The sequence below is a fragment of the Lotus japonicus genome, chromosome 1 (assembly GCF_012489685.1).
Source record: "Lotus japonicus ecotype B-129 chromosome 1, LjGifu_v1.2".
NCBI lineage: Eukaryota > Viridiplantae > Streptophyta > Magnoliopsida > Fabales > Fabaceae > Lotus > Lotus japonicus.
The window spans coordinates 73,847,695-73,875,195 of record NC_080041.1 but is presented as its reverse complement, the minus strand read 5'-3'; the positions used below and the strand labels follow the sequence as shown (position 1 = coordinate 73,875,195).

The following is a 27,501-nucleotide window of genomic DNA, read 5'->3' as shown; positions in this document are numbered from 1 at the left end:
CACTTAGCTCTCATACCTCGAGCTCGGTGTCTTGTGGACTAGTGGACTGGGCGAGCCCCTAGAGGGGCAACGCCCAGCATGTATCCCGCCCTGGGGCGGGGCCCTGGCCTTCAGATGGGCCTTGACCTCGGAGGCCCAATTGGCCCAATAGGTAGTACCAAGCTCTATAAATAGGAGGTAGTTATCAAGTGTAAGGGACTTTTGGCTCATTGGATGAAATAACACTCGAAATTCAGCACTCTCTCTCACTCTCATTTTCTCTTAGCACAATCCCTCTACCTCTAGGTACTATGCCTCTCTTCAATGTTCATTCCCAGAACACAAGGTAATTAAAATCTTATCACTATGCATGTCTACATCATTGCCCAGTGCCAACCTTTGTGTACTAGCAGGTTCCAAAACAAAGAAAGAAAACAAAATGAATGAAACAAATAAAAGTAAACAATCTAGTTAAGTCAACATATATAGAGTTTTAATACAAAGGAAAGGGTTTGCATTTTGCAATAATAGAAAACAATTCTAGGCACATTGACGGCTTTGTAGTTAGTGCATGTATTTTTAGAGGACTCATCGATCGGCCGTCACGTTGTAACCATCGATGTGGTATCATACAAGTGAGTTCAACCAAAGAAAACAAACCCAATTACATATTAAAATTACAGATCTTTTTAAGTTGAAAGTAATCTTCTGAAGGTATATTCTTCCCACACTCCCATCAGGCATAATTGAATATGTGGAGAATAGTACTATATAAGCTAATTAAGTAGATTCATCATTTTGCTCAACCAGAAAGTTTGATTATTGCATATTAATGGCTCCTCAAAAAATGGTGCAAATGGTGAATAATACGGTAGAAGAAGATGGTGGTGATGATGAGCCAAGGAAGAACGTGGTGAGAGCCTTGCCATTCTTTACACTGTTGAGCTATGCTGACTTAGTGGACTGGATTCTGATGGGTTTGGGAACTCTAGGTTCGATTGTGCATGGCATGGCTCTTCCTGTTGGGTATCTCTTGTTGGGAAAAGCTCTTAATGCTTTTGGGAACAATATTGATGACCAAGATGCCATGGTCGCTGCACTTAAGAAGGTAAGCAGCAGTACTACTATCATATAAGTAGTTTCAGATTTTACTTAGCTAGCAAGAAAATGCCTCCTAGTTTCACATATACTACTTCACTACAAGAAAAACACTAGCGTCATTATATTTTTCCTAATAACACTACAAGGAAAACGCTCATTAGCGTCAGTCAAAAATTGAAGCTAAAAAGTCAAAATCTGATGCTATCGGCTATAGCATTAGCGTCGTAACTGACGTTAAAAGACTTGAAGCTAACATGCAATATTAAGAATGCAGCAGATACTACAAGTTCGCATCGACTTAGCCGACTGTAAGCCACTGCTACACAACTGACACGAAGGTCAATAATATCGTCCTTCCATTAACATCGGTCGACTCTAACATTAAAGTTGTAGCATCAGCCAATTAGGAAAAACTTGTAAAAAAAATCAAATAAACGTATCACATATGTGAAATTGATAAATTGAAAAGCTAATTGAAATATGTATGGCTATAGAAAAAAGACTCTCAATAATTTCAAATGCATTTCTGGGGTGGTTATCAAAGTTTGTGCTCCTGGCTTCCTGCAAATATATTTGAAACAATTTTGAGGAGTTCTTTACATAGTGCTAAAAATATTGACAAAATCAGTAAAAAAATATTAATTAATCGGTGACACACTATATGGTACACTTATTTGACTATTTTTACAAATCATGTTAGTTCATCCACGACAACAACATATATTAATAGTCATTTTATAATCAACATATTTGCATATCATTGGTGGTGACTAGAACTTGGAAGACTAGGGTTTGCTCATTGCTGTGGTTCAAGAGGAAGAAAGTGAAAAACACGTTTGAAGTTGTTTCAGATTTATGGTTTTGATTTTTTTCAACCTAAAAATAAGGATTTAGGTTTCTTGAACTTTTTGTTTATCTGATATCTCTTTGGGCCCATCCTTCAAGAGTGTTTTTTTGTTTGTCTGGGTCCAGTTTGGCCAAAAAACTCCAAAAACTTTCTTTTTATGTTGAACCGCTCAAAACCGCCAACCGGCCGGTTTTAGCCGGTTCTCCCGGTTTTTGACCGGTTCGTCCGGTTTACCTCCGGTTTTTGCACCACATGGTTTTGAGGCTGTTTCTGACCGGCCCAGGGTCCGGTTCCCGGTTCCAGCGGTCGAACCGGCCGGTCTGGTCCGGTTTTTATAACCATGCTTAATACGGTATCAAAAACCCACACAGTCAAGGTTGACCACCCCAAAAAAATCAAAAAACCATCCCAAAACAGCGGCAAATAAGAACAATAGCCTCAAAAACTAGAAGCCGCAATTTCTTATAATTCTTACATAGTTATATGTATTTACATGAGAACGTTCTTATAATTTCTATATAGTGTTTCTGACTTCTACAATTCATAGACATTCAACATCAAAACATGTGAATATTCTTATAATTTCTATACAGTGCTTCCCCTTTAACTTGTTGTTCTATCCAAGAACATAGAATAGAGGTATAGTACCCAAAGTGTGAGGAAAGTGATGTGAATGCTTAGAGAGAGAGGTCCTAACCGCTAGAGAGAGAAATAATAACTGAACTTCAATCTTGTTATTTCACAAATGAGCCAAGAGTCCCTTACATTTGGTAACCGTCCCCTATTTATAGGTGTGGAGTTGGGCTTGGCACCTCTAATGTACCTTAATGGGCCAGTTGGGCCTCGGGGAGGGAGGCCCAAGTCTCAGGTGCGCCCCTCGCCTTAGGCTGGCGCCTCTGGGCGAGGGACCCTGGGGTCTCGCCCAGTCCACAAGTCCACAAGACACCGAGCTCGAAGCATGAGAGCTAAGTGTGTCTTTAAGCAGAAAAACTAGGGCGAAGGCCATAAGAAACTATCCAACGCTAAAACCTAAAGTCTAAAAACGAAAATCAATGGCCAACATGGCTCGGTGAGTAAAGCTTTTAAAATCTACATCTCAAACTTTTGTTGTGCTCCTCTTCTCCGGGCGGTCTGAGTCCACAAGTGAGCTTGTGGCGATGGCATTTGGTCCGCTCGCCTCACCATAGTTATGCGCATGCTCTGAATCGTGACATTTTGACATGTGTCAAGCCTTCGCCACGCGTCGTGCCCTGAAGTGGTGCTAGGGTCACCGAATCCCAATTGCTATCTTTGAAACGTCCTTTCGAATCACGGTAAAGCCTGACAATTTGAATTCAAACCAATCAGCTTCAACCGTTGTAACTTTTCATTTAATGCGTTGCCTTCGTTTCCCAAAATCCGCACCATGCTCCCTTGAGTAATCATTCCACGTTTCTCATGATAAGGCACGATTCCCCAACCGTTTCTTATATCAACTTTTAAATTCCCCTTCCTTCTCTCGCTTACCGCTTCTGGAATCCTAACACTTTGCTGAAGTTGACAACTTTGCATCCCCTCCCCTCTCGTCCTTTCACTTTCTCTATAAGCGAAAAATGACTTCCCAAGGCCGCACCAAAGGATCCTCCCGATCCCGTAGCACCGCTCAAGCGTCTCCCGCTCCGGTTAACCCTCCTCCCGCCTGGGGGCTCCCCCTGAGCGAAAATGAGAAGAACACTTTCTGGCACCAAATCTTCTCCACCCTTCCCCAGTCTACCATTCGGGAACCCACTCAGGGGGCCATCTGCCAACCTTCTGAGTTTTCCACCGACAAGTCCATCGCCGAGTCGGCCCGCCAGGCCAGCGGGTTTTGCCACGAAAAGTCTCTTGAAGATGTCCTCATCACCGGTCAGGGCTTTGACATTCGTCGTCCCTGGAAGTGCCGCGTGATTGAGCAAGGCGCGGGACAGCCCCACTTCTTTTATGTTTAGGAGTACTTCTTCCTTGATCTGGGAATCAAACTACCATTCTCTCCCTTCCTCTGTCAGGTGATGAGGAAGATCAACGTAGCCCCGAGCCAACTTCATTTGAACGCCTGGGCTTTCATTCGATGCTTCGAGATTCTCTGTAACGTCGTCGGTCTTGAAGCGAAAACCTCTCATTTCTTCTATTTTTATGGCGTGGAGCCGAAATCCTTGAAGACCCCAACTCCTGGGTGGGTCTCTCTGAAATCCCGTACGGGCCGGCAGCGCCTCTACCCTTACAAGAGCAACGTCAAGAAGGGGCTCGAGCGCCGATACTTCCGCATACTCGTGCATCCTACCTACCCTGAGGCTTTCACTCGCCGGGACGGGACTGCTCTGTTCCCTTTTTACTGGACCGATAGCCCTCGCGACGTTCCACAACCGTCCGATGCGTCACTGAGCAACGAAGACAAAGCCATCCTTGGCTTTTTCGCTGGGTTCCCCATCCTTGAGTGCTCACAGTTGCTTGAAGCTGCTCGTGAAAACACCCACCGCTCATTTTTAGAAGGGATAAACTTTACTGAAGTTGCGTTGCAGCGCGCCCTGGCTGCCGATTCACTTGAGTTCCCTCCTGTTTTTAATACCACGGGAATTAAGAGGAAACGCGTCGTCGCCGATTCTGATGCTAAGGCTGTCGTTCCCCCTTCAAAGAAGGCCAAAGGATCTTCTTCGATTGACCCTGCCCTCTCTGACACGGCCGTGGCCGCCCCAAATGTCGCTGGGTCTGGAGAGTCAATACCGGGCACCGCCCCATCGCCGGAAATTGACGATTTGGTCCCAAGGCCCAATGACGGTGCTGCTCAACCCTCCCAACCAAGAAAATCCCGGAAATCCAATAGGGACGATTCTGGCGCAGATGGAAAATCTGGGGTCGAGGCTTCTTCGCCTCAAAAGTTGGAAAAGAAAAAGAAGAAAACCAAGAGATCCAAGGCTGGTGAAGCATCTGCCCCTCGCCAAGACCTGGGGGGCGAGAAAAAAACAGACTCCATGGGCGACGCGGGGTCCTCGCCTCGTCCCGAGGGAGTTCCCGTTGATCAACAAGCTTCCGAAGGCGTTCCTTCCAGTGCTCCCCGAGCAATCCCTTCTTTCGACCGCTCAAGTCATCAGGCCGAGGCGAACCCACCTGGGGTCTCCCTCGTCCATCCAGTGAGTCCCAACGGTGGAGGTCCAACTCCCAACGCCTCTCCCACTCCTCGCCACTCTTCCCCTGATACTAGTCATCCCATTACTAATGGTCAGACGGGTTGTGCTCCAAACCAGCAACCTTCTCCTATCGACTTCATGCTGACCGATTCCTTTCTTGGAAGTATGAGGTGGTTCGAGAATCCTGATCTCGACGATGTGGCACAGGAAGCCATCCTCAGCCTTTTTCGTGCGGGGTGCCTCTTCGCCAGGCTATCTCAGGATTCCGCCTTGTCTGCAGAGGTGGAAGAGCTTCACCAGAAGGCTGAGGGTTACCGCGTGGCTACACAGGAAGCGCATGGCGAACACGACAAGTTGCTAACCCAAGTGGTAACTCAAACGGCGAAGCTGAACATGTTAGGTATTGAGATGAGCCAGCGCGAGGATGACTTTTTTGCTTGCAAAGAAAGAATGGAGGAACTGGAGATCGAGCGGGATGAGCTGCAACAGGAGGTGAAGGCGAAAACGGAGGCGATCAACACAAACAGGGTCGCTTGTATCGTTAAGGACAGGGAAATCGTGTCCCTTCGCAGCGAATTGGGGGCGAAGAACGAGTCTCTCGCCGATGTGAGCTCCCAACTCGAGACAAAGGCCCAGGCCCTGGCGGACATGGACTCCAAAATCAGGACCTCTCAAGCAAGGTTGGTGGCTGCGATTGTTGCCGAGGCCGTGGAGGAGAGTGGCTGCGGCTTCTTTCTCGCCAAAGCTCAGGTCCAGCATCTTTACAAGGGAATTAACCTTGACGGAATGGGATCTTTCAAGAAGGTTACTCCGCATGGACTAGTTGGCCAAGACGATCCTCAGGGCTTTACTGCTGAGTATTTCGCGGCTGCTGAAATTGAAAAGGAAAAGATGTTAATGTAACATGATAATTTTGCAGTGATTTTCCTTATCCCTTTTTGTAATCAATTATTGTCCTTATTCTTATTCAGTTTAATTTCCGCATGGTTTCGTTCGTAAATTTTCCGCCTTGTGATCGCCTCGTCGTCTTTTAGGCCTTGTTTTTCCTTTCGCGCTCGTGTAGTGATTTTGAAGGTGTGCCAAAGAAACTAGGACTTTTGCTCAGTTTTGAACTGAGGCTTTTCTCCACACCAATATTTCCCGTAAGAGCAGGTGCGGCCTTGGCAGTTTTGTCCCGACAAGGACTTACATTGCTAGGGACCCAATGACCATATAGGTTTACCCAGACTTACGCCTAGTTTATGTTCTCGCCCATATTTCGGGGAGGCCTCGTATTCCCAGATTTCGGGGAGACTAAGGGGATAAGGGACCCACCCCATTTTGGGGATACGTCGCTTTCCCGCACACATCGCCAACGAGAGGTCAGCCCTTCGCGCCGTACTTTCCCGGAGCAATCCCTAGACATCAAGGTCGTGTTGAGATTGCCACCTTCGGGGAATTTTTCCCATCGAGCGAACGTGACATGTTAATTGAGTTGCTATCTGGGCAGCACCGGTTCGCACCGGACTTTCCCGGAGCAATCCCCAGACATCAAGGTCGTGTTGGGATTGCCACCTTCGGGGAATTTTTCCCACCGGGCGACCGTATCTTTGCAGTTTGAGTTAGGAGTATTGCTGGTGAATATCCTTTTGTATTTCATTCGTAAAAGACTTTTTTTAAATTGAGGGATGCCTCATTAAAAAACTCCCGAGATGGAGAAAAAGAGTGCATCTTTATTTTTGGTCCTATTCCTTCTGATCTGGTTCCTCAGCTGCATCCTCGCCTCTATCGCCAAGTCTCCAAGGCTCCAAGTCAAAGTATTACGCCCAGCACCTCGCCCTTCGTGCCTGACGTACTCGCTACCCACTCACCGTTGTTGCAGAGTTGACTTTCTAGCCAGCGTGCCTCTGATTCACTCTCTTGTTCATTCCATTTGGCTTTTTGTTGGCTTTTTTGTTTTCAAGGATCATTGATCTCGCCGACTTCCACTACTTCGCCTTAGCCTTCCGCTTATTCTTGCCGCGGTATGTCGGGCCTCTCTTCCCCGCCTTTTGCTTTTCCTAGGACCGCCCGAGCACCTCATTTCCCCTTTGCTTGCAATCTTGGCGCTGTAGAATTCCTGGGTCCATTTCCCGGCTCATCGTCGCTTTCCCCTTCTGCTCGTTCGGTCTCTTGCTCGAAAGAGCTGGTGTCTTGAACCGCGGAAGTTCCCATAGTGTCACATCCTTTGGACTCCAGCTGAAGAGGTCAAAATTGTCCTCTACCATCTTCTTCAATCGCCGTTCCTGTCCGGGTGTGAGCCTGGGCTCGATCGCCAGCACCCCCTACTGAATTTATACATTTCCAAGTCATCAATAATTCCTGCCCATCGCTCCTCTGCCATGATGTCTGTAAACTGCCCATTCCTTCCTGCCTTGTCACCTTGCTTGCCTTGACTCTGACTGTCTCGTTGCCTTTTTACCTTCCTGTCAACGACCTATTCTGTCCTTTGCTCCTGCTCGCTCAACCCTTCTCGTTTGTCTTCTAAAATCTCAACCTCGTGGCACCTGTGTCCCTCGCCGGCTCCTTTCTTTCCATACATGCTAAGACAATTGTTGTAGCACTCTCGCCCTTCTCTGGTCCACCACGATCTTCCCCACTCTTCCACACATCAGCGGGTATTTCACCGCCAAGTGAGCTGTCGAAATTACTGCGCAAAGGCAATTGAGTGTGTTCCTTCCAATGATGACGTTGTATGAAGCCACAACCTGCAACACTAGGTACCTTACGTGAAGAAGTTTGGCGTTCTCGTCGACACCAAAGATTGTGTCCAAATCTATATACCCTCGTACCCATACCTGCTCGCCCGAGAATCCTACCAATGTCCCTGTGTAAGGCATAAGATCTTTATCCGTTAATCCCAACTGATCAAACGCATCCCCATAAATGATGTCAGCAGAGCTTCCCTGATCCAGAAGAACTCGTCGCACATTGAATCTGTTTATCCTTATCATGACAACCACCAGATCATCCTTGTGCGTCTTAATTCCTTCAAAATCTGCCGACGATATCACGATATCTGGATGCTGGAAGCCGAAAGGGGTCCCATATTGTTGTACCGACGTTACTGCCCTGACGTGTCTTCTCCTCGCCGAAGCCGTTTCCCCGCCTCCACCGAAACCACCTGCAATCGTATTTATCGTTCCAACCGGCGACTCAAGGTCCTTATTGAAGGTCTCCTCCGCCCCTTTTTTCCGTGTGGCCAGTGTTTCCTTTTTGTCAACGTTTGGGGTACGGCGGCGATCCTCTCGCTTACGCTCATCTTGCTGGCGGGCCCCATTATACCAGTTTCCTCTTTGCCGCTCTCCGCTCCAGCGATCACCACGATCACTCAACTGCGAACGCCCCGCTCGGATGAGCCTCTCGATCTCGTTCTTTAGAGTAAAACAGTCCTCAGTGTCATGTCCTGCTGAGCGGTGGTATTCGCACCACTTGGTCTTATCTAACGCTGCCCGGGGCGGGCCTGTCTCTTGCTCGCCTTCCTCAACTGCGTGTGTCGCCTTAACCTCACGCAGCAGCTCCGTCAGATGCGCACTCAAACTCTTCCCTGACTCCTCTCGCCGGCGAGAGTCGGCTTGATGTCAGGGTCGGCGACGCTCGAAATTTTCCTTTTTGGGATACAACGGTTCCCTCGGCACTTTTTCACTCGTACGCACCTTCCTGTCTCGTCTCTTGCTTCCTTCCGCTTTCTCCTTACTCTGCTTGTCCTCTGGCGATGCATCCCTCTGATCGCCATCTTTCTCTACCTTCGCACGCCTTCGCTTAAAAGCATCATCCTCCTCGTCAAGTATGTAGGTGTTTGCTTGCGCTCGACCTCCGCCATTGACCAGGCGGGCTTGCGACTTAATTTGCTATTCAGTTTTCCAGGCTGCAAACCGTTCTTGAAGGCACGGGCGCAGGCATTTGGCTCTGACTCCTCAATATTCACTGACGCGGCGCTAAATCGTTTCACATACTGCTTCAGAGTCTCGCCCTCGGACTGGCGCACATTGTACAAATCCTCAATTGGCACTGGCTTGGTTTTACTTGCCGAAAACTAGACGAGGAACTTGGATGAGAAGTCACGGAAATTCATGATTGATCCTCGGGGTAGGGTTGTGAACCATGCCATGGCAGTTCCTTTGAATGTAGCCGGAAACATCCTACACTTTACAGCATCGGAAGCGGCACTGATTACCATCTTCGTGTTAAAATATAGCAGGTGGTCCTTGGGATCAGCCTCCCCACTGTATGTCTCGAGGACAATATTCTTCATATTATCCGGAATTGCAACTTCCCTTACTGCCGCCGAGAACGGCTCGAACTCAGCCACGACCTCTAGCTCGCGCTCCCCCTCGTCCTGCTGCTCGAAACGATAGTACTCCAGTTGTTCCTGTAAGTAATCGTTTCGTTGGCGTATGTCATCGACACTTCAAATCAAGCGCCTCCAATCTTGACTAGAGATCGGTGCCTGAGTCTCTTCTCCCGAAGCCGGAGGTGAACTCACTGGCGTCCTCTGCTGCTCTAGCGAAGAAGGTGGAGAAGGTAGCGGAGGCGTCGGAGAAGGAGGAGGCGGAGGCGGTGGCGGAGGAGGAGGAGTTAATCGATCTGTTTCTTCACGATGAACTTGCTCGCGTCGCGGCCTACCTCTCACGCGAAGTGGTGGCGAAACGTGTCGCCGCTCTTGATCCTCATCACGTCGTCTACGACGTGTTTCCATCGAGCTTCGCTAGTGAACCGAAGAATGCAAACGGAAAATCTTGAGAACTGAAGAAAAATCGCACAGAATCGAGCTCCTCTCAACCGAATCACGATCCACGTAGTCCGAGAATCGAAATCTACCGATCCCCACAGACGGCGCCAAATGTTCTATCCAAGAACATAGAATAGGGGTATAGTACCCAAAGTGTGAGGAAAGTGATGTGAATGCTTAGAGAGAGAGGTCCTAACCGCTAGAGAGAGAAAGAATAACTGAATTTCAATCTTGTTATTTAACAAATGAGCCAAGAGTCCCTTACATTTGGTAACCGTCCCCTATTTATAGGTGTGGAGTTGGGCTTGGCACCTCTAATGTACCTTAATGGGCCAGTTGGACCTCGGGGAGGGAGGCCCAAGTCTCAGGTGCGCCCCTCGCCTTAGGCTGGCGCCTCTAGGCGAGGGACCCTGGGGTCTCGCCCAGTCCACTTGCATACAAATGATACAATTCCGACCCTAGAAGACAGTAAATGAACAACACATCGCCAACAAGTTTCATTATTCTTTACGTGTATGATTGAGATCTATCATTTTCCATATATTGTTTTTCGTCCTTTTCCATATAGTGCGAGTATTTCTACAGCCAAATCATTTGGAACTCGTTGTGTTGTTGTCAACAACAAGGTTGTGTTCTTCCTTCGTTCCACTTTGACAAACCAATTCATAAATATTTTATTCGATATGTCTATTACAAACAGCCATAACCTAGCAAAGTAAAGCTCATACAAATCATTATTCTGAATATGTTAAGCATGATAAAGCTCACAAATCATATCAGCATACTAGTAGTACTTGTGCTAAGTCATTCACGACCCTAACATATTTCCTCTGTTCCACTTTGGAAAACTAATTCATAACATATTTTTTCGATACGTCTATCACAAACAGACAGACACAACCTAGCAAAATAAAACTCACAAATACTGGCAAAGAAAGTGAGTGTAAGGGTTTGAGGGAATGATCTCTATAAGGAAGATGAGGCGCAGAAGTTAATGAAGATTAGTGACAGCACGCTAAGACTCGGGCCCACAAAATAGTTCGTACCTAGATGAATGTTTTATGTAGTGTCAGCCTAACCGTTGCTAATTGATGGTGGGCGGAGGCTACTTTAGTCGATAATTTTACGTTCGTCAAAACCAACGCTAATTATTAATAAACCCACGCTAAGTGACGAAAGTCTGGTCAACACTAAAATTAAATGTTTTCTTTTTTACGTTTTATGCTGACTTAGCATCAGTTGGTGACGCTAAAGAGCCCAAATCTATGCTATGATGCTAATTTTTTACTCTAAAGTGATTCTTTCTTGTAGTGTAATATTGAGTGTAGTGCTATCATATTGCACTAGTTTGATTTGAATAAACTAATACCCGTTCTTGTTGTTGTGTTCAGGTTGTTCCATTTGTGTGGTACATGGCAATCGCCACATTTCCTGCTGGGGTACTTGGTATATTTTTTCTTTATAGTTAATTGCTTATATATCAAGAATTCTAACTTTGTGTTGTTTTTTTTTGTTAGAGTCCCACATTGGCTAGAGATGGGGCCAAACAATTGCTTATATATGGTTGTGCAAACCTTAACTCTTGAGCTAGCTTTTGAGTTGAGTTAGGCCTCCTTCATGGTATCAGAGCCAATGGTTGATTGACCATGGGTCTGGGCCCCTATCCTAGATCCATTTGTTGTTGAGACCTCCCATATTTGGGCCACCCGTTTCATTCCACGCTCCAGATGTTCTACACTGGGCGTGAGGGAGTGTGTTAGAGTCCCACATTGGCTAGAGATGTGGCCAAGCAATTGCTTATATATGGTTGTGCAAACCTTAACTCATTATTTTTTTTTTGAAAGTAACTTTGTGTTGTTTAACTTTTCATCTTTTACAAATTGAGTAATTAATTTAAAGAATAAAGTGCATAATAATCCTAGATTTGATGAAAAGAATTAGAATTTAATATTCCATAAAATACAATTTACAACATAAATTACATGCAATGATTATATTTTTTATTTTAATAATTAAAAGTTGAATTTAATTAGCATATATTAACAATGTACATAATTTTATACAAACAAATCACGTCTCTTCATATTGTGCTTTATTTCAACTTTCTTTGAAGGAATGATCACCTAAACATGCATAATGAATCATATTATGACTATTAATTTTATTTCATTTAGGTTTAATTTCAGAAATATTGGGTTCATCTGCAATTCAACCACCTGCATTAAGCTTAGGTTTTTAATCATAAGAAAATTCTTTGCCCTTGTCACCTTTAAAATTTGCAGAGATTGGGTGTTGGATGTATGCAAGTGAAAGACAGTTATCACGCCTAAGATTAGCATATCTACAAGCAGTCCTTAGCCAAGAGATAGGGGCTTTTGATACAGAACTAACAAGTGGCAAAGTCATCACTGGAATAAGCAACCACATGAGTGTCATACAAGATGCCATTGGTGAGAAGGTCAGCAAGTAATTAATTATGGTCACAAGTTTCATTTTTCTTCCTTCACAACATTCTATGACTAAACCACAACTTGAATTTCTTACCAACAGTTTGGTCACTTCACCTCTAGTTGTGCAACTTTCTTTGCTGGAATTGTGATTGCTGCTGTATGCTGTTGGGAAGTGGCGCTTTTGTGTTTAGTGGTTGTCCCTCTTATCCTTATGATTGGAGCAATTTACACCAAGAAAATGAACACCATATCAACCACCAAATTGTTTTACCACTCTGAAGCCACATCTATGATAGAGCAGGTATATATATCTACACAAGTCTAGTGATCAATAACAATAGTACTTCTAGTATCACATAAATGTACATCTTGTGACCAAACTTAATCCATCTAGTGTTAAAAATATAATATAAAATTATTTATGCGCTTTTATCCATCAGTATAAGGCTTTTGGATAGTTAGTCCATGAAATGTGTTCTATGATCAAATGGTCTAGAATTCGATCATTGTTGTCATCACTATTCTAATAAAAAAAGTTGAATTTCAATATAAGGTAGGTGAGTCTGTGTATTTCTCATGCTTAAAGGCCAACGGGCTCTTGAGCATAAGGGGTGTGATCGAAAGATAATATAAAATGTATCTTTACTCTCTACCCAACGACTTAAGTTTTTGAGATATTTGTTGCATGACATATACCCTATTTTGACAAGTACTGATATGAAATTGCAGACAATATCACATATAAAAACAGTATATGCTTTTGTTGGAGAGGGAAGTGCAATCAAATCCTTCACAGAGAACATGGACAAACAGTACATGATAAGCAAAGGCGAGGCACTTGTGAAGGGAGTGGGAACAGGGATGTTTCAAACAGTGAGTTTCTGCTCTTGGGCTATCATTGTATGGGTTGGAGCTGTTGTGGTCACAGCTGGGAGAGCAAAAGGAGGAGATATCATAGCTGCAGTGATGAGTATTCTCTTTGGTGCAATGTAAGCAAGCAACAAACTTGGCTTATTTAGGATGGAGATAAAGGTTAACAATACACTGAATACAGTAATAAAACTCTCATTTTGTTTTGCAGATCTCTCACTTATGCAGCACCAGACATGCAAACATTCAATCAAGCAAAAGCTGCAGGGTATGAGGTTTTCCAAATGATCCAGAGAAAGCCACTAATAAACAATGAATCAAAAGGGAACATGCCTGAGGAAATTAAAGGAGACATTGAGCTAAGAGATGTTCACTTTTCCTACCCATCAAGGCCAGAGAAACCTATCCTTCAAGGACTTTCCTTGACAATTACTGCAGGAAAGACAGTGGCGCTTGTTGGTAGCAGCGGGTGTGGAAAGAGCACTGTTATTTCCTTGGTTACCAGATTTTATGACCCTCTGAGAGGTTAGATTAAATAGCTTTTCACCTTTTTATGCATTCCTCAATTTTATCATATGATTAATGCTCATGTGCTTTTATTTACCTGTAAATAAAAGCACATTAATAAGTGTAGGTTATACATTTTATAATGGCTTAGAATTACGATAATGTGATGATATGTATAAGAAGTTTGACATCTCTCATGATTGTTAATATAGCTAATTCTGTTAAATAAAGTGCAAATACAAGATCAGATGACAGTACGAAACAAAACTGATAGTGAATTCGAATTAATAGTGTTGTAGGAATTGAGTGTTTGATACTATGAAACAACACTGATAGTGCATTAGAATTTGAAGTGTTGTAGACCAAGTACCAATAGGTGGTTGGTTCAGGTGAAACATAGCTGATTCCCTTTAAGCAATGTCCCGGTTCAAGTCTTGTGAATGGAAAAAATTTCCATCGGTAGAACTACCCCTACCTTGACAGTGTTTAATATATTCCAGGGGATATTTTTATTGATCGTAACAATATCAAGGATCTTGATCTCAAGTTCCTGCGAAGAAATATAGGGACTGTTTCCCAAGAACCATCACTCTTCACAGGCACCATCAAAGATAACTTGAAAGTAGGAAAAATGGATGCAGATGACGAAGAGATACAGAAAGCAGCAGTTATGTCAAATGCACACAATTTCATATCACAGTTGCCTAATCAGTACCTAACAGAGGTGAGCTAATTTTTTTCAGCTTGATTGTGTCTTGTATGGTTTTTATTTTTGTCTTAATGTTGCCTAATCATATTCTGACCCTTTTATTATTTAATGCCATGTAAGTATGTAACTAGATATAAGAACGGAAGAAGATAAGGAAGTGACAGAGAGATATAAAACAAAATAAGACCAGTAAAAAGAGAAAATATCAATGTTGCCTCCATTATTCGAATCAGAATTCCTTTCCATTTTCGGTTTCAGGCAAATGAAACTCTGAAATCTTAATTTTAGCAGTTGTCTAAGAATTGAGGAGGCTTCTGTACAATATTTTGTTCTTAAGCAAAAATCGATTGGCCAAGATTTAAATATCCAGTTTATACACAAAACTTTGCAAGAGAATCACCGTAAAATGTGCCTTATGTATTCTAGTCATGTTAACAAAAGATAGTGTGAACTGATGTTCAAACTTGCTTACCCAGGTAGGACAAAGGGGTGTCCAATTATCAGGGGGTCAGAAACAGAGAATTGCAATAGCAAGAGCCATTCTGAAAAATCCTCCTATCCTTCTTCTTGATGAGGCTACTAGTGCCCTTGATACGGAGTCAGAAAAGCTGGTCCAAGAAGCACTTGAGACAGCTATGCATGGAAGGACTGTCATCTTGATTGCACACAGGCTCTCCACGGTTGTAAATGCAGATGTGATTGCTGTAGTGGAGAATGGACAAGTTGTAGAAACAGGAACACACCACACTTTGTTAAATACAAGCAGATTTTATAGCACCTTATTCAGGATGCAGAACCTTGAACCAGTTCCGGAATCCGGGTAATAAGTCACTTTATGTTGTTTTTTTGTAAGAATATTGCAAACCAAACGGTGTAGAGGAAGAACACTAACCAACTTTAAACGTTCAATGAATAGGACTACAATTTCCACAAACAAAAGTGCCCGCCAAGTAGATATTCCTGATGAAACTAGACCACTACCAGACACACAGAGAGAGGTCCAAAGAAATCTCTCAGAGCAGTCTGCAATGAAGGAACAAAGCAATACGAGCACAAGGGAAAGGAGCATATTTTTCAGAATTTGGTTTGGTTTAAAAAAGAGGGAGCTGGTGAAGATTTCACTTGGATCGTTTGCAGCAGCTTTCTCTGGCATCTCAAAGCCATTTTTTGGATTCTACATCATCACCATTGGAGTTGCATATTTCCATCCAGATGCAAAACGGAAAGTTGGATTTTATTCAGCCATCTTCTCTGGAATAGGGTTGCTTTCCTTATTTAGCCACACCTTCCAGCATTATTTCTTTGGAGTTATTGGAGAAAAGGCTATGGCAAATGTCAGACGTGCATTGTATTCAGGTATTAGATATTTCCATACAAGAATTTCAGCACATTCACCTAATTTCTCTTTCCTGAAAAAACAAACAAACATTGAAGCATAAGCTAAATAGCCTACAAAAATTCATCATGTACATAAAGATTTCTGTATGATTTAAAAAATACAAGTCAATTATCCTTTCAACTTATTACAGGTGTACTCCGTAACGAAGTAGGCTGGTTTGACAAACCTGAGAACACTGTTGGTTCTCTAACTTCACGCATTATCAGTGATACTTCCATGGTCAAAGTCATAATTGCTGATCGCATGTCCGTGATTGTGCAATGCATTTCCTCCATACTGATAGCAACAATTGTCAGCATGAGAGTCAACTGGAGAATGGGTTTGGTAGCTTGGGCTGTTATGCCCTGCCACTTCATAGGTGGTCTCATTCAAGGCAAGTCAGCCAAAGGATTCTCCGGTGACTACTCTGCAGCACATTCTGACCTTGTTGCACTTACATCGGAGTCTGCAACCAACATAAGGACTATTGCATCATTTTGTCATGAAGAGCAAGTACTGAAGAAAGCCAAAACATTTCTGGAAATTCCAAAGAAAAAGTACAGGAATGAGAGTATCAAGTATGGTATCATTCAAGGTTTCTCCCTTTGCTTGTGGAACATTGCACATGCTGTTGCTTTGTGGTACACAACAGTTCTGGTTGATAGACGTCAAGCCACCTTCGAAAATGGAATAAGATCATACCAAATTTTTTCTCTCACAGTTCCTTCTATCACAGAATTGTACACACTGATCCCAACTGTTGTCTCTGCTATCAATATACTAACTCCAGCATTCAAGACCCTTGACCGTAAAACTGAAATTGAACCAGATACACCAGATGATTCCCAACCTGATAGAATCCAGGGAAGTGTTGAATTTGAAAACGTACAATTCAACTACCCATCAAGACCTTCAATCACTGTTCTTGACAATTTCAGTTTACAAATTGAAGCTGGATCGAAGGTAGCTTTTGTAGGACCAAGCGGTGCAGGAAAATCTTCTGTTTTGGCCCTTCTATTAAGATTTTACAATCCAGGAATGGGAAAGGTATTAATTGATGGGAAAGACATACAGGAATATAATCTAAGGTGGTTAAGGACACAAATAGGGCTGGTACAACAAGAGCCATTGCTTTTCAACTGCTCAATTAGAGAAAATATTTGCTATGGAAATAATGCGGCTTCTGAAAGTGAAATAGTGGAGGTTGCCAGAGAAGCAAACATACATGAATTTGTAAGTAATCTACCAAACGGATATAACACTGTTGTTGGAGAGAAAGGCTGCCAGCTTTCAGGAGGACAAAAACAAAGAATAGCCATTGCCAGAACCTTACTAAAGAGGCCTGCAATATTACTCTTTGATGAAGCAACAAGTGCTCTTGATGCTGAGTCTGAAAGAACTATAGTGAATGCTTTAAAAGCAATGAATCTGAAGGAAGGGAGTGGCTTGAGCTCAAGAATCACCCAGATCACAGTAGCTCATAGATTATCCACGGTGATAAACTCGGATACCATAGTCGTCATGGATAAGGGTAAAATTGTAGAGACGGGATCCCACTCAACCCTACTAGCATCAGATGCAGGACTCTATTCAAAGTTAATCAAGATGCAGAGCTTTGTACAAAGCTCATGGGTTGAATAGAAGACAGTGTTATACAGATCTGGTATTTGAAGTTGTGAAAAGAATCTGCACTCTTAAATTTCTTCTCTGATGTAATGAAATTATAGTTAGAATAAATGCCAAAGATTTTTTTTTTAATTACATGAGATAAAGACAGTTCCTGGATGTGGCAAAGAGCTTTATATGGTCGTCTAAATTTCAAGGAAGACACTGTCAATTGTCTTGAGTTTTTCTATCTCCTCCTCTCCAGCAATTCCAGGATCAACATAACACAGCTGAAATATAAACAAAACCATCAAGCCTAATCATTTATTGGTGCAATACTGCAATGCAATTGAAATTTTTTAATAAAAGAATTAAGACCTGGTATTGTGGCTTCTTCAGTGTATGCATTCCCCTTTTTATGAGTTTCTGCCATCCAACTTTCTGTCGTAGTGATCTTTCAAGAGCAGCCGTACTCTATAATAAAAAATAACATCTGAAACTTGCAAGGATGTATAATCATTACACAATAAGCATGCTCCAGAATACCCTTTTAATGTGTGTGTGTGTGTGTGTGTGTGTGTGTGTGAACAGAGAGGAAGAAATCAAGAAACAAATATATGAATTACAGAGCTCATAAAAAATCAGATAAAACAATGAGTGAGGACTATCATGATCATCCTAATTCTGATATGCTTTTCTTTGTAGTTTGACCCTTGTGCCAATCAAAATTAATGTATTAATCAAAATTAATGTATTAATTTTTTTAAATCATTTGGACAAATAAAATACTTGAAAAGAAAACTAAAAAAATACTAAAAGAAGGTAATCTCAAAACTAGTTTAGTTGTACTTAATAATAATAATCATAACAACAACAAAGAGAAGAAGAGACAAACATTTACTTTAATTTTAGCTCGTAAACGTAAAGAACAGCAGAAGGGGATTAGTAAGCAACGTTTTCCCCATTTTCTGGATTCTAGCTGACTTTATACAATAAGAACACGAATCTCTCCCAAGTAATATATTCACATTTCAGGATTTTCTCTGCCTTAGGTCTTCTTTCAGTTCTTGGCATTTTACCTATATCCACCTATTTTCCGTAAGTAAAAGAATGATCAGCTTGAGCTATCTGCTCATATATTAAGAGTTTTGAGTCATCTATTTTCTAGGATCTTGGAAATTAGTAAGACCATCATTTTTTGGATCCCTACAAATGTATTGGCAAAATACTACTTGTCCTTCCATTCTCAAAGTAGTCCTTACTCCTTAGTATAAGCAAAACATTTTCAGGAAAATGTCCACTTCACTACCTCTGGTATTTTTTCTATTTATCTTATTGACTATGATAAAGCAAAAAGACGCCTATATGACATGCAATTTCTTAAAGTAATCTAAATTACAATCAAGAAATTAGATATTGATAACAAAATGTGAAGCTTGCGTTGCAGATAAATTACATGAGCAGGGTCCAGAACAAGGAGATTATATTGTAGAATTCCAGTCTCTTGATGTTTGACATGAATTCCAACTATTGTTCTTGAGTGACCAGCATGTTGAAAGTATAAGGGCCTGTCCAAGAAAGCTTTCAAAGATTAAACACCATAAGAAACAAAATTATTTGTGTGATTGAGAAATGTATCTAAAATGTGCCCTCACATTTTTTCACTGACCACAACACACTGTTGACCAAATTGGATTGAGCTTTCATCAGAAAAGTAATTCCACACAAAATCCATGAGAACTTGATAAGCCTCACCTTTTTTATCTTTACTTTCTACCATCTTACTAGTATTTGCTGTATTCATAGTGCTATCAACACTTGAACCTGAGGCAGATTGGGATTCCTTGGGACCAAAATCCACTACTCTCGCTCGAAGACCAAAGGATCGCAAAAGAGCTGCGCACTCAGTAGTTCCTATCCATTTTTTTGAACCATAAACAACATGATCAAATTGAGCCGATCCAGGCGCATCAAAACCCTTCTCCCAAGCAATCTCAAGCCATCTCTGGAGCGAAGGGATATCCGTAACAAATCCCGAACCCCCAAACAAAGCTTCTCTTGCTTCTGGCCTTTGCACTAGCAAGTGAGAGCTAAGCATTTGAATGTTACGCCATCCACAACCCCAACCAGAATCCTCAGACTGAAGACTCTGGAAATGATCAACATACCCAGATAAAACGCTTCTCGAATTTTCAGCTTCACACTCCAAACAATCTCTTAACAAAGCCATCAAACCCCCTTCAACTTTGCAAAATTCACTCCTCGCCTGTAAACCAATCAAGCAAGATAACTTATCATCCATTTTGCATTCCCCGCTATCTCTACTAGTTTCACCACCACACTCTCCAGAATTTGCTCCGCACTGCAAGTCATTGTCTGTTTGTTCACTCTGCAAAATATGATATTAGACAATGAGTGCGTTTGGGTAAACAGCTTAAGCGCCTATAATTTAAGAAACTTATTGAAAAAAATTGAAAATATGTTATAAATAAGCACGACTGCTTATTCGTAAGCCAATTTGAAGAATTTATCAAAACGAACTCAAAACAGCTTATAGATACGAAATAAGGTATTTTCATAAGTTCTCTCGAACATTTGTATAACCAGTATGTTATAAAATAAGCTTAAATAAGTTCTTCCAAACCGGGTAAATATACGACATAGATTTGTTAATGGGAGTACCGGAAGAGATGATTGAAGGTGGGAATTAGGGGGAAAATGAATATGTTGGGGTAGCTCAGGATCATCTTCAAAGTGAGCATTGGCGTGCCTGCATTTGCAGAATCATATTATATTGATATAACGATATTATATGGGGAAGAAGAAAGGAAAACGCAAACATACCGATTGATTTGGGATGAGGGGACTGTTGAATCGCAGAAAGGGCAACTAGTCCATGAATCTGCATCCATGTTACCTTTGGTTCTGAGAACATCAGAAAAAAAAGATGGAGAAAGATAAAAACTGTGGACTATGACACATTTATATTTCTGAATTTAAAATAAATTATGGGTAAACACATGTACAACTTCTGGATAAAAATTGTGGGAGAAGATTATGTGAGTGTAAGATTGATTGTAGTAATTCTCTTACATTAATAAAAAAGTAGGAGTAGTTTTTTTATAGGAAGAAAAGTAGTTATTTTTAACTCCGGAAAAAAAGTAATTAGTAGCAATAAATTTGTAAAAAAAATCGTAGGAACTTCGTAAGTAAGTCGAACACAAAGTAATGTCTGAGGATTTATTAAGCAAATAAATATGCTCTTATTAAGCATGGGGAGCCTCTTATATAGTCGATGTCTCCTCTAATTACAATTAAAGTGATAGAGAGAATCAAGCTATTACATATTATGAGAGAAGACGAAGATCACCTTACTACATTATGAGGGAAGAAAATAATCACGCAATTACATTCGAACACCTTTCTCTACAGGTGGGTGACTCTTGTCAGTAGGTGCTTGGTCAATTTGCCAAGATCCAAACACAATATTAGTAATTTGTCTACTCAATATCGTAACGGTCCACAACCCCTAAGGATTTAAGTCAATAAGCTTTGGCGACAAAGTCTTCCAAATAGTAAGGTGGATAACTGACTTTGGAATTTTTATTGGCCATGCCTTCTTAAAATACCTAGCCAAGCCCAATATCTTAACATTCCAGCCCTTCAAGCTTGGAGCCAAGATTGGTAAAGCATTCCAACCCCTCTGCTAGGGTTTCTCCAATACACTATCATCTTCTACCCTTGAGGAGCCTTTTCACCTCCTCTAGAGAGTTTTCATTTCTTGCTTGGTAGGTTTCTCTCACAACAAATGAGTTTTCTTCCACAATAGGTGGATTTAATTAATACCCAAATAAGTGGGTTTTTTTGTGTTTTGGTTCCATCCCTTTCTCTGTGACCATCCTAGCATCCACCTTCACCATCCTCGTCTCCCTCTATGTTCTGGTTGTGTCTGGTGCGGGTCTGCTTTAGATCAGTAGATCAACATTTGTTCTTTTTTCAAGATCCCAATGTCTTCATATTGACTCCCCACTGTGTTGTTGGAGCCACAATCTAGGCTCCTCTGAAGATCGTTCAGAGCGAAGCAGCCCCGGTAGAGTCGGTTGAGTTGCGAGAAGTGGAGCAGTTGATTAAAATGGAATATAAACACTACTCATAAAGTCAGTTTGACTTATTGGTGATCTTTGAAATTTTGAATATCTGCAGGTGTTAGTTTGTTGTTTACTTGGATTAGATTGATTGTAAATGCTTTGATTTTTATGGTTTTATCTGTAATGCATTGTAATCTCAGTCCTTGGGATTAGTATCACTGATCACCGGGTGCCCAAGCTCCAGATTTAGCACTTTCAGTTGTTGTGTGTTTGGTTCTACAAGTTTTCCTCTTCTCCTTGTACTCAAAGTTGCTATTTTGGCCTCTTATGGTGCCGATGAAACCACTTCGCTGACTTTCATATTTATCGTTGCAATACAACTCTGGCAGAGTCGTTTCGTTGTAGAAGGGAGCACTGGTTAAAAATGTTATTATATCTTCTTTGCTCAGAAGTCATTTGACTCTCTGTTATTTTGGGGCTTGAGGGGATTTTGCTTAACTCTAGAATTTTTACTCCATTTTTTAGCTGGTTGTTTTCAGCTGAGTGTAAGCATGCTTGTTCTTAATTTTCTAATGCTTTTATGCATTGTAGTAGCACTTTTAAAGATGCTTTCTCGCAGATTGTAAATACCATTTGGCAAACCATTGAGTTTTAATCTATACACCTTTGAAAAAAAAAAACTTGGAGCCAAGAAATCTCAACAGTGAAGCCTTGTTGTTGGTGACGTGGAAAATGTTTGGATGTAAAACTGGGTATAAATCCTTGATAAAATTACATTTCATCTCATTTTCTTTTTAATTATTTTTCTATCTCATTTTTAGTCACTTTTTATTTTTATTTATCTCTTCCCTTTCTAACATATTATACTCATATCTCATTGTTGGGAAATAGAGGTACTGAAGAAAAATAAGAACGCAATCACAACACAAGGAAATAATGTGGAAATTCTAAATCCGGAGAAAAACCACGGATGTTGTCTAAACCGACAACCAGAGAATAACACTATGTGAAAATTGTTACAACACACATATATTCTCACTCACCCACAACCCCAGCACACCCAAAGTTATTTATTTGAACTACCCCTCACAACACTCTAATACAAGAGTATAAGAACAGAACAAATAAAGACTCTAGGAAGCTTCACTCACTTTTTGGAATCTGAAGTTGTGTGTTGAGACCAAAGGGTATAACCCCTTTTTATATCCATCTCTTTCTTAATCTAGAGAATTCCAAATTCTCTTTTCCAAGATGCAAGCACATGTGTCATATGTAGTATTGACCCTTGGTCAATTTTGACTACCGACCAAACCTTTTTGTTACACATTTACAAAACATGCTTTAATCAATCGTCCAAGGTTTTGCACATGTTTTTAACACATTGCAATCAACCTCAACAATCTCCACCTTGATTGCAAGAGTCTTCAGCTTCCGCTTCCATTGTCTATACTGACAATTATTGTCTTCACCGGCAATCATAATTTCCATTGCCTATACAGACAAAGAAAATTATCATACTCCACCGTAATGAGTACACTTCACTTGAAACTAAATTGTTCTAAGAATTTCCACATGTCGAAAACCTGCTAAAAATTCATGGTGCAACTTTCATGTTGGCTTCCAGGAAGTTCTTCAGCCATCGACACACTTCACCACACACCTTGCATCAATGTCAACCAATGCTCTTGTGCTGTTCTGAATCCGCTAGCAATAACTTGTCCTTTTTTATATATAGCGAAAATACCATAAGGACAAACTTTATCTTCTAGATGAGATCACCATCATATCCAAAAACAAGGGAGACATTGCTAGTGCTTACCTCATAGTCTTTTTCAGATACTACTCCACCTGGATAATTTCTCTTCATATGCCCAGACTTTCCACACTTCCAACATGCTAGATTCTTTGCATGGATCTTCTTCCCATTAGCCCCACTTCTAGTTAGCAACACTGAGTTTGATATCATTCATACTTCTTTTTGGATGTGGTAGATTTGGTTCGTTACTAATAAAATCCTATAAATAATTACAACTTGAAGTTAATTTTACTACTTGTTTCTTTCATTTATTGATCATACGGGTGAACAATTATGTGCATGTTTGTATACATGTTGTCAATTTTTTAAATTAAATTTTTACGACTTCCCAATGTACCGAAGGTGTTCGGGTAGAGTTACTGGACCTTAATAGAATGATATTGACTAAGGTTGTGCGTCCTATGTACTGAAATACTCTATGATCTACTTACTAGTATCTATCAATCATAAATAATTAGATTTAAATTTACTGCAATTAGTCAGCTTTTGTAAATCTGATTTTCCCTTTCTTTAGGTTCAAGTTTAGTACTCAATCGGTGGAATTTATTAGCAAGATTCCTTCCAGAATTAGGTTATCAATTTGTATATTTATACTGCAGTAACTGTTGAAAGGATTTTTACCGAACCACTTTCGAATCCCTCAAAATTCGAATGTAGTACAACAATGGTTTTTATCATCCTCAGGGAATTGAAAATACAACGTCGTTCTCTAGATGAATTACTTAAACAATGGATTAAACGTTGATTGAGGGTTGTTTTGATTACCGATCACTAGCATATGGAAAAAACACAACAAACAATAGTAAAAAGGATTGTAAACAAGTTGAGAAAATGGTTGGGATCGGGTTTCATCAATCAACTTCGCTGTATTCTATGATTTCACATACAAACCGTGATTTATGATTGATTTCATCACACCATTTCTTAACTTCATCATAGTTCCCTAATGACAAAGATTATCAAATCACTTCACAACCATCAATTCCTTGAATAAATTAGAAAGCAAGAAGCATTAAACTTAGGTGTTCTTTGACTCTTGAACTAACTCTATTCCTAGAACTTAGATTCAAGAGATGGGTTTACCTATTTCAGATTCAAGAACAAAGTTTCCACTAAGCAATCAAATCAAATATCAAGCTCTAGTTGATCAATCTAAAACTAGCATTAAGAGCAAGATAACTCATTGAAATCATCACATAAAACATGAATTCATATATGAAAATCAAGATGAATACATAGAAATCAAAAGATTACATCCAATCCCAACACAAAAAGGGTTTAGCTATCCATTTCCATGGAAGCTTTCACGCTTACAAGAGTTAAAGAGAAGAAATAGATGATCATCCGTATCGGTGTCGGCGTGTTCCCAGCTCAACGGAAGGTAACAAAGCTCCTGATCTTTCTATCCTTCTTCCTTTTCTCGAGTTTTATGTCCTCTTTTTAGTTATCCTCTGTTTCTGTGCTGAACTTTGAGTTTTATAGCATTGCAGATCTGGACAGGGTGCTTAGCACTCCACTTTAGGTGCTTAGCGCTCTGTTTCTTCATGCTGAAAGAGTCTCCACCGCCAGAGGATGCTTAGCACCCTGGAACACATGCTAAGCATGATTGGAACAAAAAGGTTGATTTCTTGATATTTCAAAGTTCTTGAGTGAGATTCTTCAAGGCTAAGTGGATTTCTTCATTTACAAGCTTTCTTTCATCCAAATCATGCACTTTCTCTAATACTCTTCAACCTACAACTCAAATTGAGATTGGAATCATTTTCTACATAATCTACATAAAAGAGAGTTACTTTTAAGAAATTTCTCATTATTACAATAGATAAGTGCCTAAAATATAATGTAAAACATGGTGAATATGGCACTTATCAGTAACCCAATGACAAATTATCAATTCAATTTATTTTTAACCTATTCCTATATGGTATCAGCCTAATCACGACCCCCCTTTTTTCCAACCCAGGACGCCGCTCCTCCACCATGGCGAACGAAAACTCCTCCACCATAAACAACCCCCATGAGCCATCAAAACCCTTCACTTGCATCACCCTTAGTAGTGTCACCAAGGCATCCCGCAGGACAACGACAACTCCTCCACCATGGCCAACGACAACTCCTCCACCATTAACAACCCCCATGAGCCATCAAAACCCTCCAATTACCTCACCTGGAAACTCCAAGTTGAAGCTCTCCTTGATGGCTATGATCTTCTCAAATATCCAGATGGATCTTTTCCTGCACCGGAGACGTCGATCTCCACCGTCGTCAAACCTCCGGCCACGACTCCGAATCCTGCTTTTCAAACCTAGCGTCGACAGGACCGTCTTATCTACGGTGCTCTCCCCACTACTCTCTCCCCTAAAGTGGCATCCCTGGTGTCTCAGACAAAGACATCACATGATCTCTGGATTCTTCTCCATAACACATATGCCAAGGCATCCCACAGGCCGCAGTCACCTCAAGCAGTTGAAGGAGTGTCTCCATACGGAGTCCAAAGGTAGCCAATCCATCACCACCTACATGCATTCTCTGAAGCAAACCGCAGATCTCCTTGCATCACTTGGCTCTCCTGTCTATGTTGAAGACATGACTGACCATGTCGTGCGTGGCCTCGATGACGGCTACAGAGCTGTCATTGACGGCGTCAATGCACGGGACAGTGTCATTCCTTTTGACGACCTTCTCGAGAAGCTTCTCATTCAGGAACTCTCCCTTGTTGCGGCTCAGCGACAGGCTCCTGCTCCAGTGACAGCCCTGCACGCTCAGGCTCGGCCCAACAACTATGACAAATCTCGGTCTGGGAAGCCTTCTGCACCTTCCATTCCGCACTCTAGCAATCGCAAATCGTTCCTTGGTCGTTGCGAGTGGTGTAATGTCAAAGGCCATGTTCTGTCTCAGTGCCGCACCTTCAAGCAGCAGCACCTTGGTGTTCCGCCGCCCCCTCGTCCCTCTCCGGCTTACACTAGACAGGTTCAGGTCAATGCTGCAACTGTTGGCACATCTCAAAACAACTTTCTGGTTGACAGTGGAGCAACGCATCACGTCACCAATGACCTTGACAATCTGGCGCTTCATCATCCGTACACCGGTCCTGACCACTATTTATGGGTAACAGTTCAGGTTTAAACATCTCTCATTCTGGAACACTTTTACTTAATGATTTATCCCTCTCTCATACTTTGTGCGTTCCTTCAATGCAACAGAAAATCATTTATGTCTCTAAGTTTACCAAACAAACTAACTCTGCTGTTGTTTTCCTACCAAATTCATTTTGTGTGAAGGACTTGCAGACGGGTCAAACAACCCATAAAGGCCCGTGTGTGGATGGACTCTATCTCTGGCCAGCCAAATCTTCGTCCGTCCATTCTGTTCGCAAGTATTCCTCTGCATCATGGCACCATAGACTTGGGCATCCTTCCTCTTCTATCTTCGCATTTGTTCAGCAGCATTTTTCTTTGGGCTCAAATAAATTCCCGCAATCAGATTGCAACTCATGCCAAATTTGCAAGAGTCATAAACTTCCTTTCCATGAATCTACTCTTAAGTCGTCTTATCCTTTGGAAATAATTTTTTCTGATGTATGGACTTCTCCTGTTTTATCAATTGATGGTCTTCGCTACTATTGCATGTTTGTTGATCATTTTACTCGCTATATTTGGTTATATCCAATGAAACAGCAAATCTGATGTATAAACTATATTTCCCAAATTTAAATCGCTCGTTGAAAATTTCTATCATCATAACATAAAAATCCTTTACATAGATAATGGTAGCGAATATATTGGTCTTCGTCCGTTTTTAAGCACTCATGGTATAAGTCATCACACCACCCCACCTCATACACCTGAACACAATGGTATTTCAGAACGCCGGAATCGACACATTGCCGAAACCGGTCTCTCTCTTCTCCATCACTCGGGCTTGCCCCTCACGTATTGGCCTCATGCCATGACCACTGCCGCTTATCTCATAAATCGTCTCCCAACTCCAATTCTTGGGTATCAATCACCCTATTCCAAATTGCTCAAAATTAGCCCGGATTATCATAAGTTAAAGTGTTTTGGTTGTTTATGTTTTCCCTGGGTTAAACCATATGCTAACCATAAACTTGCGCCAAAGTTTGCTATGTGTGTTTTTGTAGGGTACTCAGCAGATCAACATGCATACTTGTGTCTTGATCCAACCACCGGATGAATCTACACATCTCGCCATGTCAAGTTCCTCGAATCTGAATTCCCGTACAACAATCTAGTCCATC

General features: G+C 41.5%; 2 protein-coding genes across 5 annotated transcripts; one reads left to right on the top strand and one right to left on the bottom strand.

Moving 5' to 3' along the window:
* Positions 1-780: 780 nt before the first annotated feature.
* LOC130748938 (ABC transporter B family member 10-like) lies at positions 781-17,375 on the top strand. The gene is made up of 10 exons (XM_057602189.1): positions 781-1,087; positions 11,212-11,266; positions 12,103-12,278; positions 12,371-12,571; positions 13,000-13,259; positions 13,352-13,665; positions 14,148-14,371; positions 14,833-15,176; positions 15,273-15,712; positions 15,886-17,375. Exons 1-10 carry the CDS (start codon positions 812-814, stop codon positions 17,373-17,375), a joined length of 3,780 nt encoding a protein of 1,259 aa, XP_057458172.1. The 5' UTR covers positions 781-811.
* LOC130748947 (uncharacterized) lies at positions 15,627-20,326 on the bottom strand. Of its 4 annotated transcripts, none has more exons than XM_057602205.1 (7): positions 20,184-20,326; positions 20,022-20,109; positions 18,995-19,728; positions 18,796-18,907; positions 17,718-17,813; positions 17,497-17,629; positions 15,627-15,765 (listed from the first exon to the last, which is right to left on the bottom strand). In XM_057602205.1, exons 1-6 carry the CDS (start codon positions 20,249-20,251, stop codon positions 17,546-17,548), a joined length of 1,182 nt encoding a protein of 393 aa, XP_057458188.1. In that variant the 5' UTR covers positions 20,252-20,326; the 3' UTR covers positions 15,627-15,765; positions 17,497-17,545. The 4 variants fall into 4 exon arrangements, 3 of the variants coding, with proteins under 3 accessions (XP_057458188.1, XP_057458181.1, XP_057458195.1); XM_057602198.1 differs by lacking the exon at positions 15,627-15,765 and adding an exon at positions 16,062-16,200; XR_009022807.1 differs by lacking the exon at positions 15,627-15,765 and having other exon boundaries at positions 17,401-17,629; positions 17,718-17,832.
* Positions 20,327-27,501: the final 7,175 nt, after the last annotated feature.

Bases quoted from the DNA above. Each gene is read 5' to 3' on its own strand.
- LOC130748938 (XM_057602189.1), top strand. From the start codon at position 812: ATGGCTCCTCAAAAAATGGTGCAAATGGTGAATAATACGGTAGAAGAA. The intron at 12,572-12,999 runs GTATATATATCT...ATGAAATTGCAG, and splicing joins CCACATCTATGATAGAGCAG to ACAATATCACATATAAAAAC. The intron at 15,713-15,885 runs GTATTAGATATT...AACTTATTACAG, and splicing joins CAGACGTGCATTGTATTCAG to GTGTACTCCGTAACGAAGTA.
- LOC130748947 (XM_057602205.1), bottom strand. From the start codon at position 20,251: ATGGATGCAGATTCATGGACTAGTTGCCCTTTCTGCGATTCAACAGTC. The intron at 20,110-20,183 runs GTATGTTTGCGT...CTGCAAATGCAG, and splicing joins CCCTCATCCCAAATCAATCG to GCACGCCAATGCTCACTTTG. The intron at 17,814-18,795 runs GTAATTTATCTG...TTTTTATTATAG, and splicing joins TTGTTCTGGACCCTGCTCAT to AGTACGGCTGCTCTTGAAAG.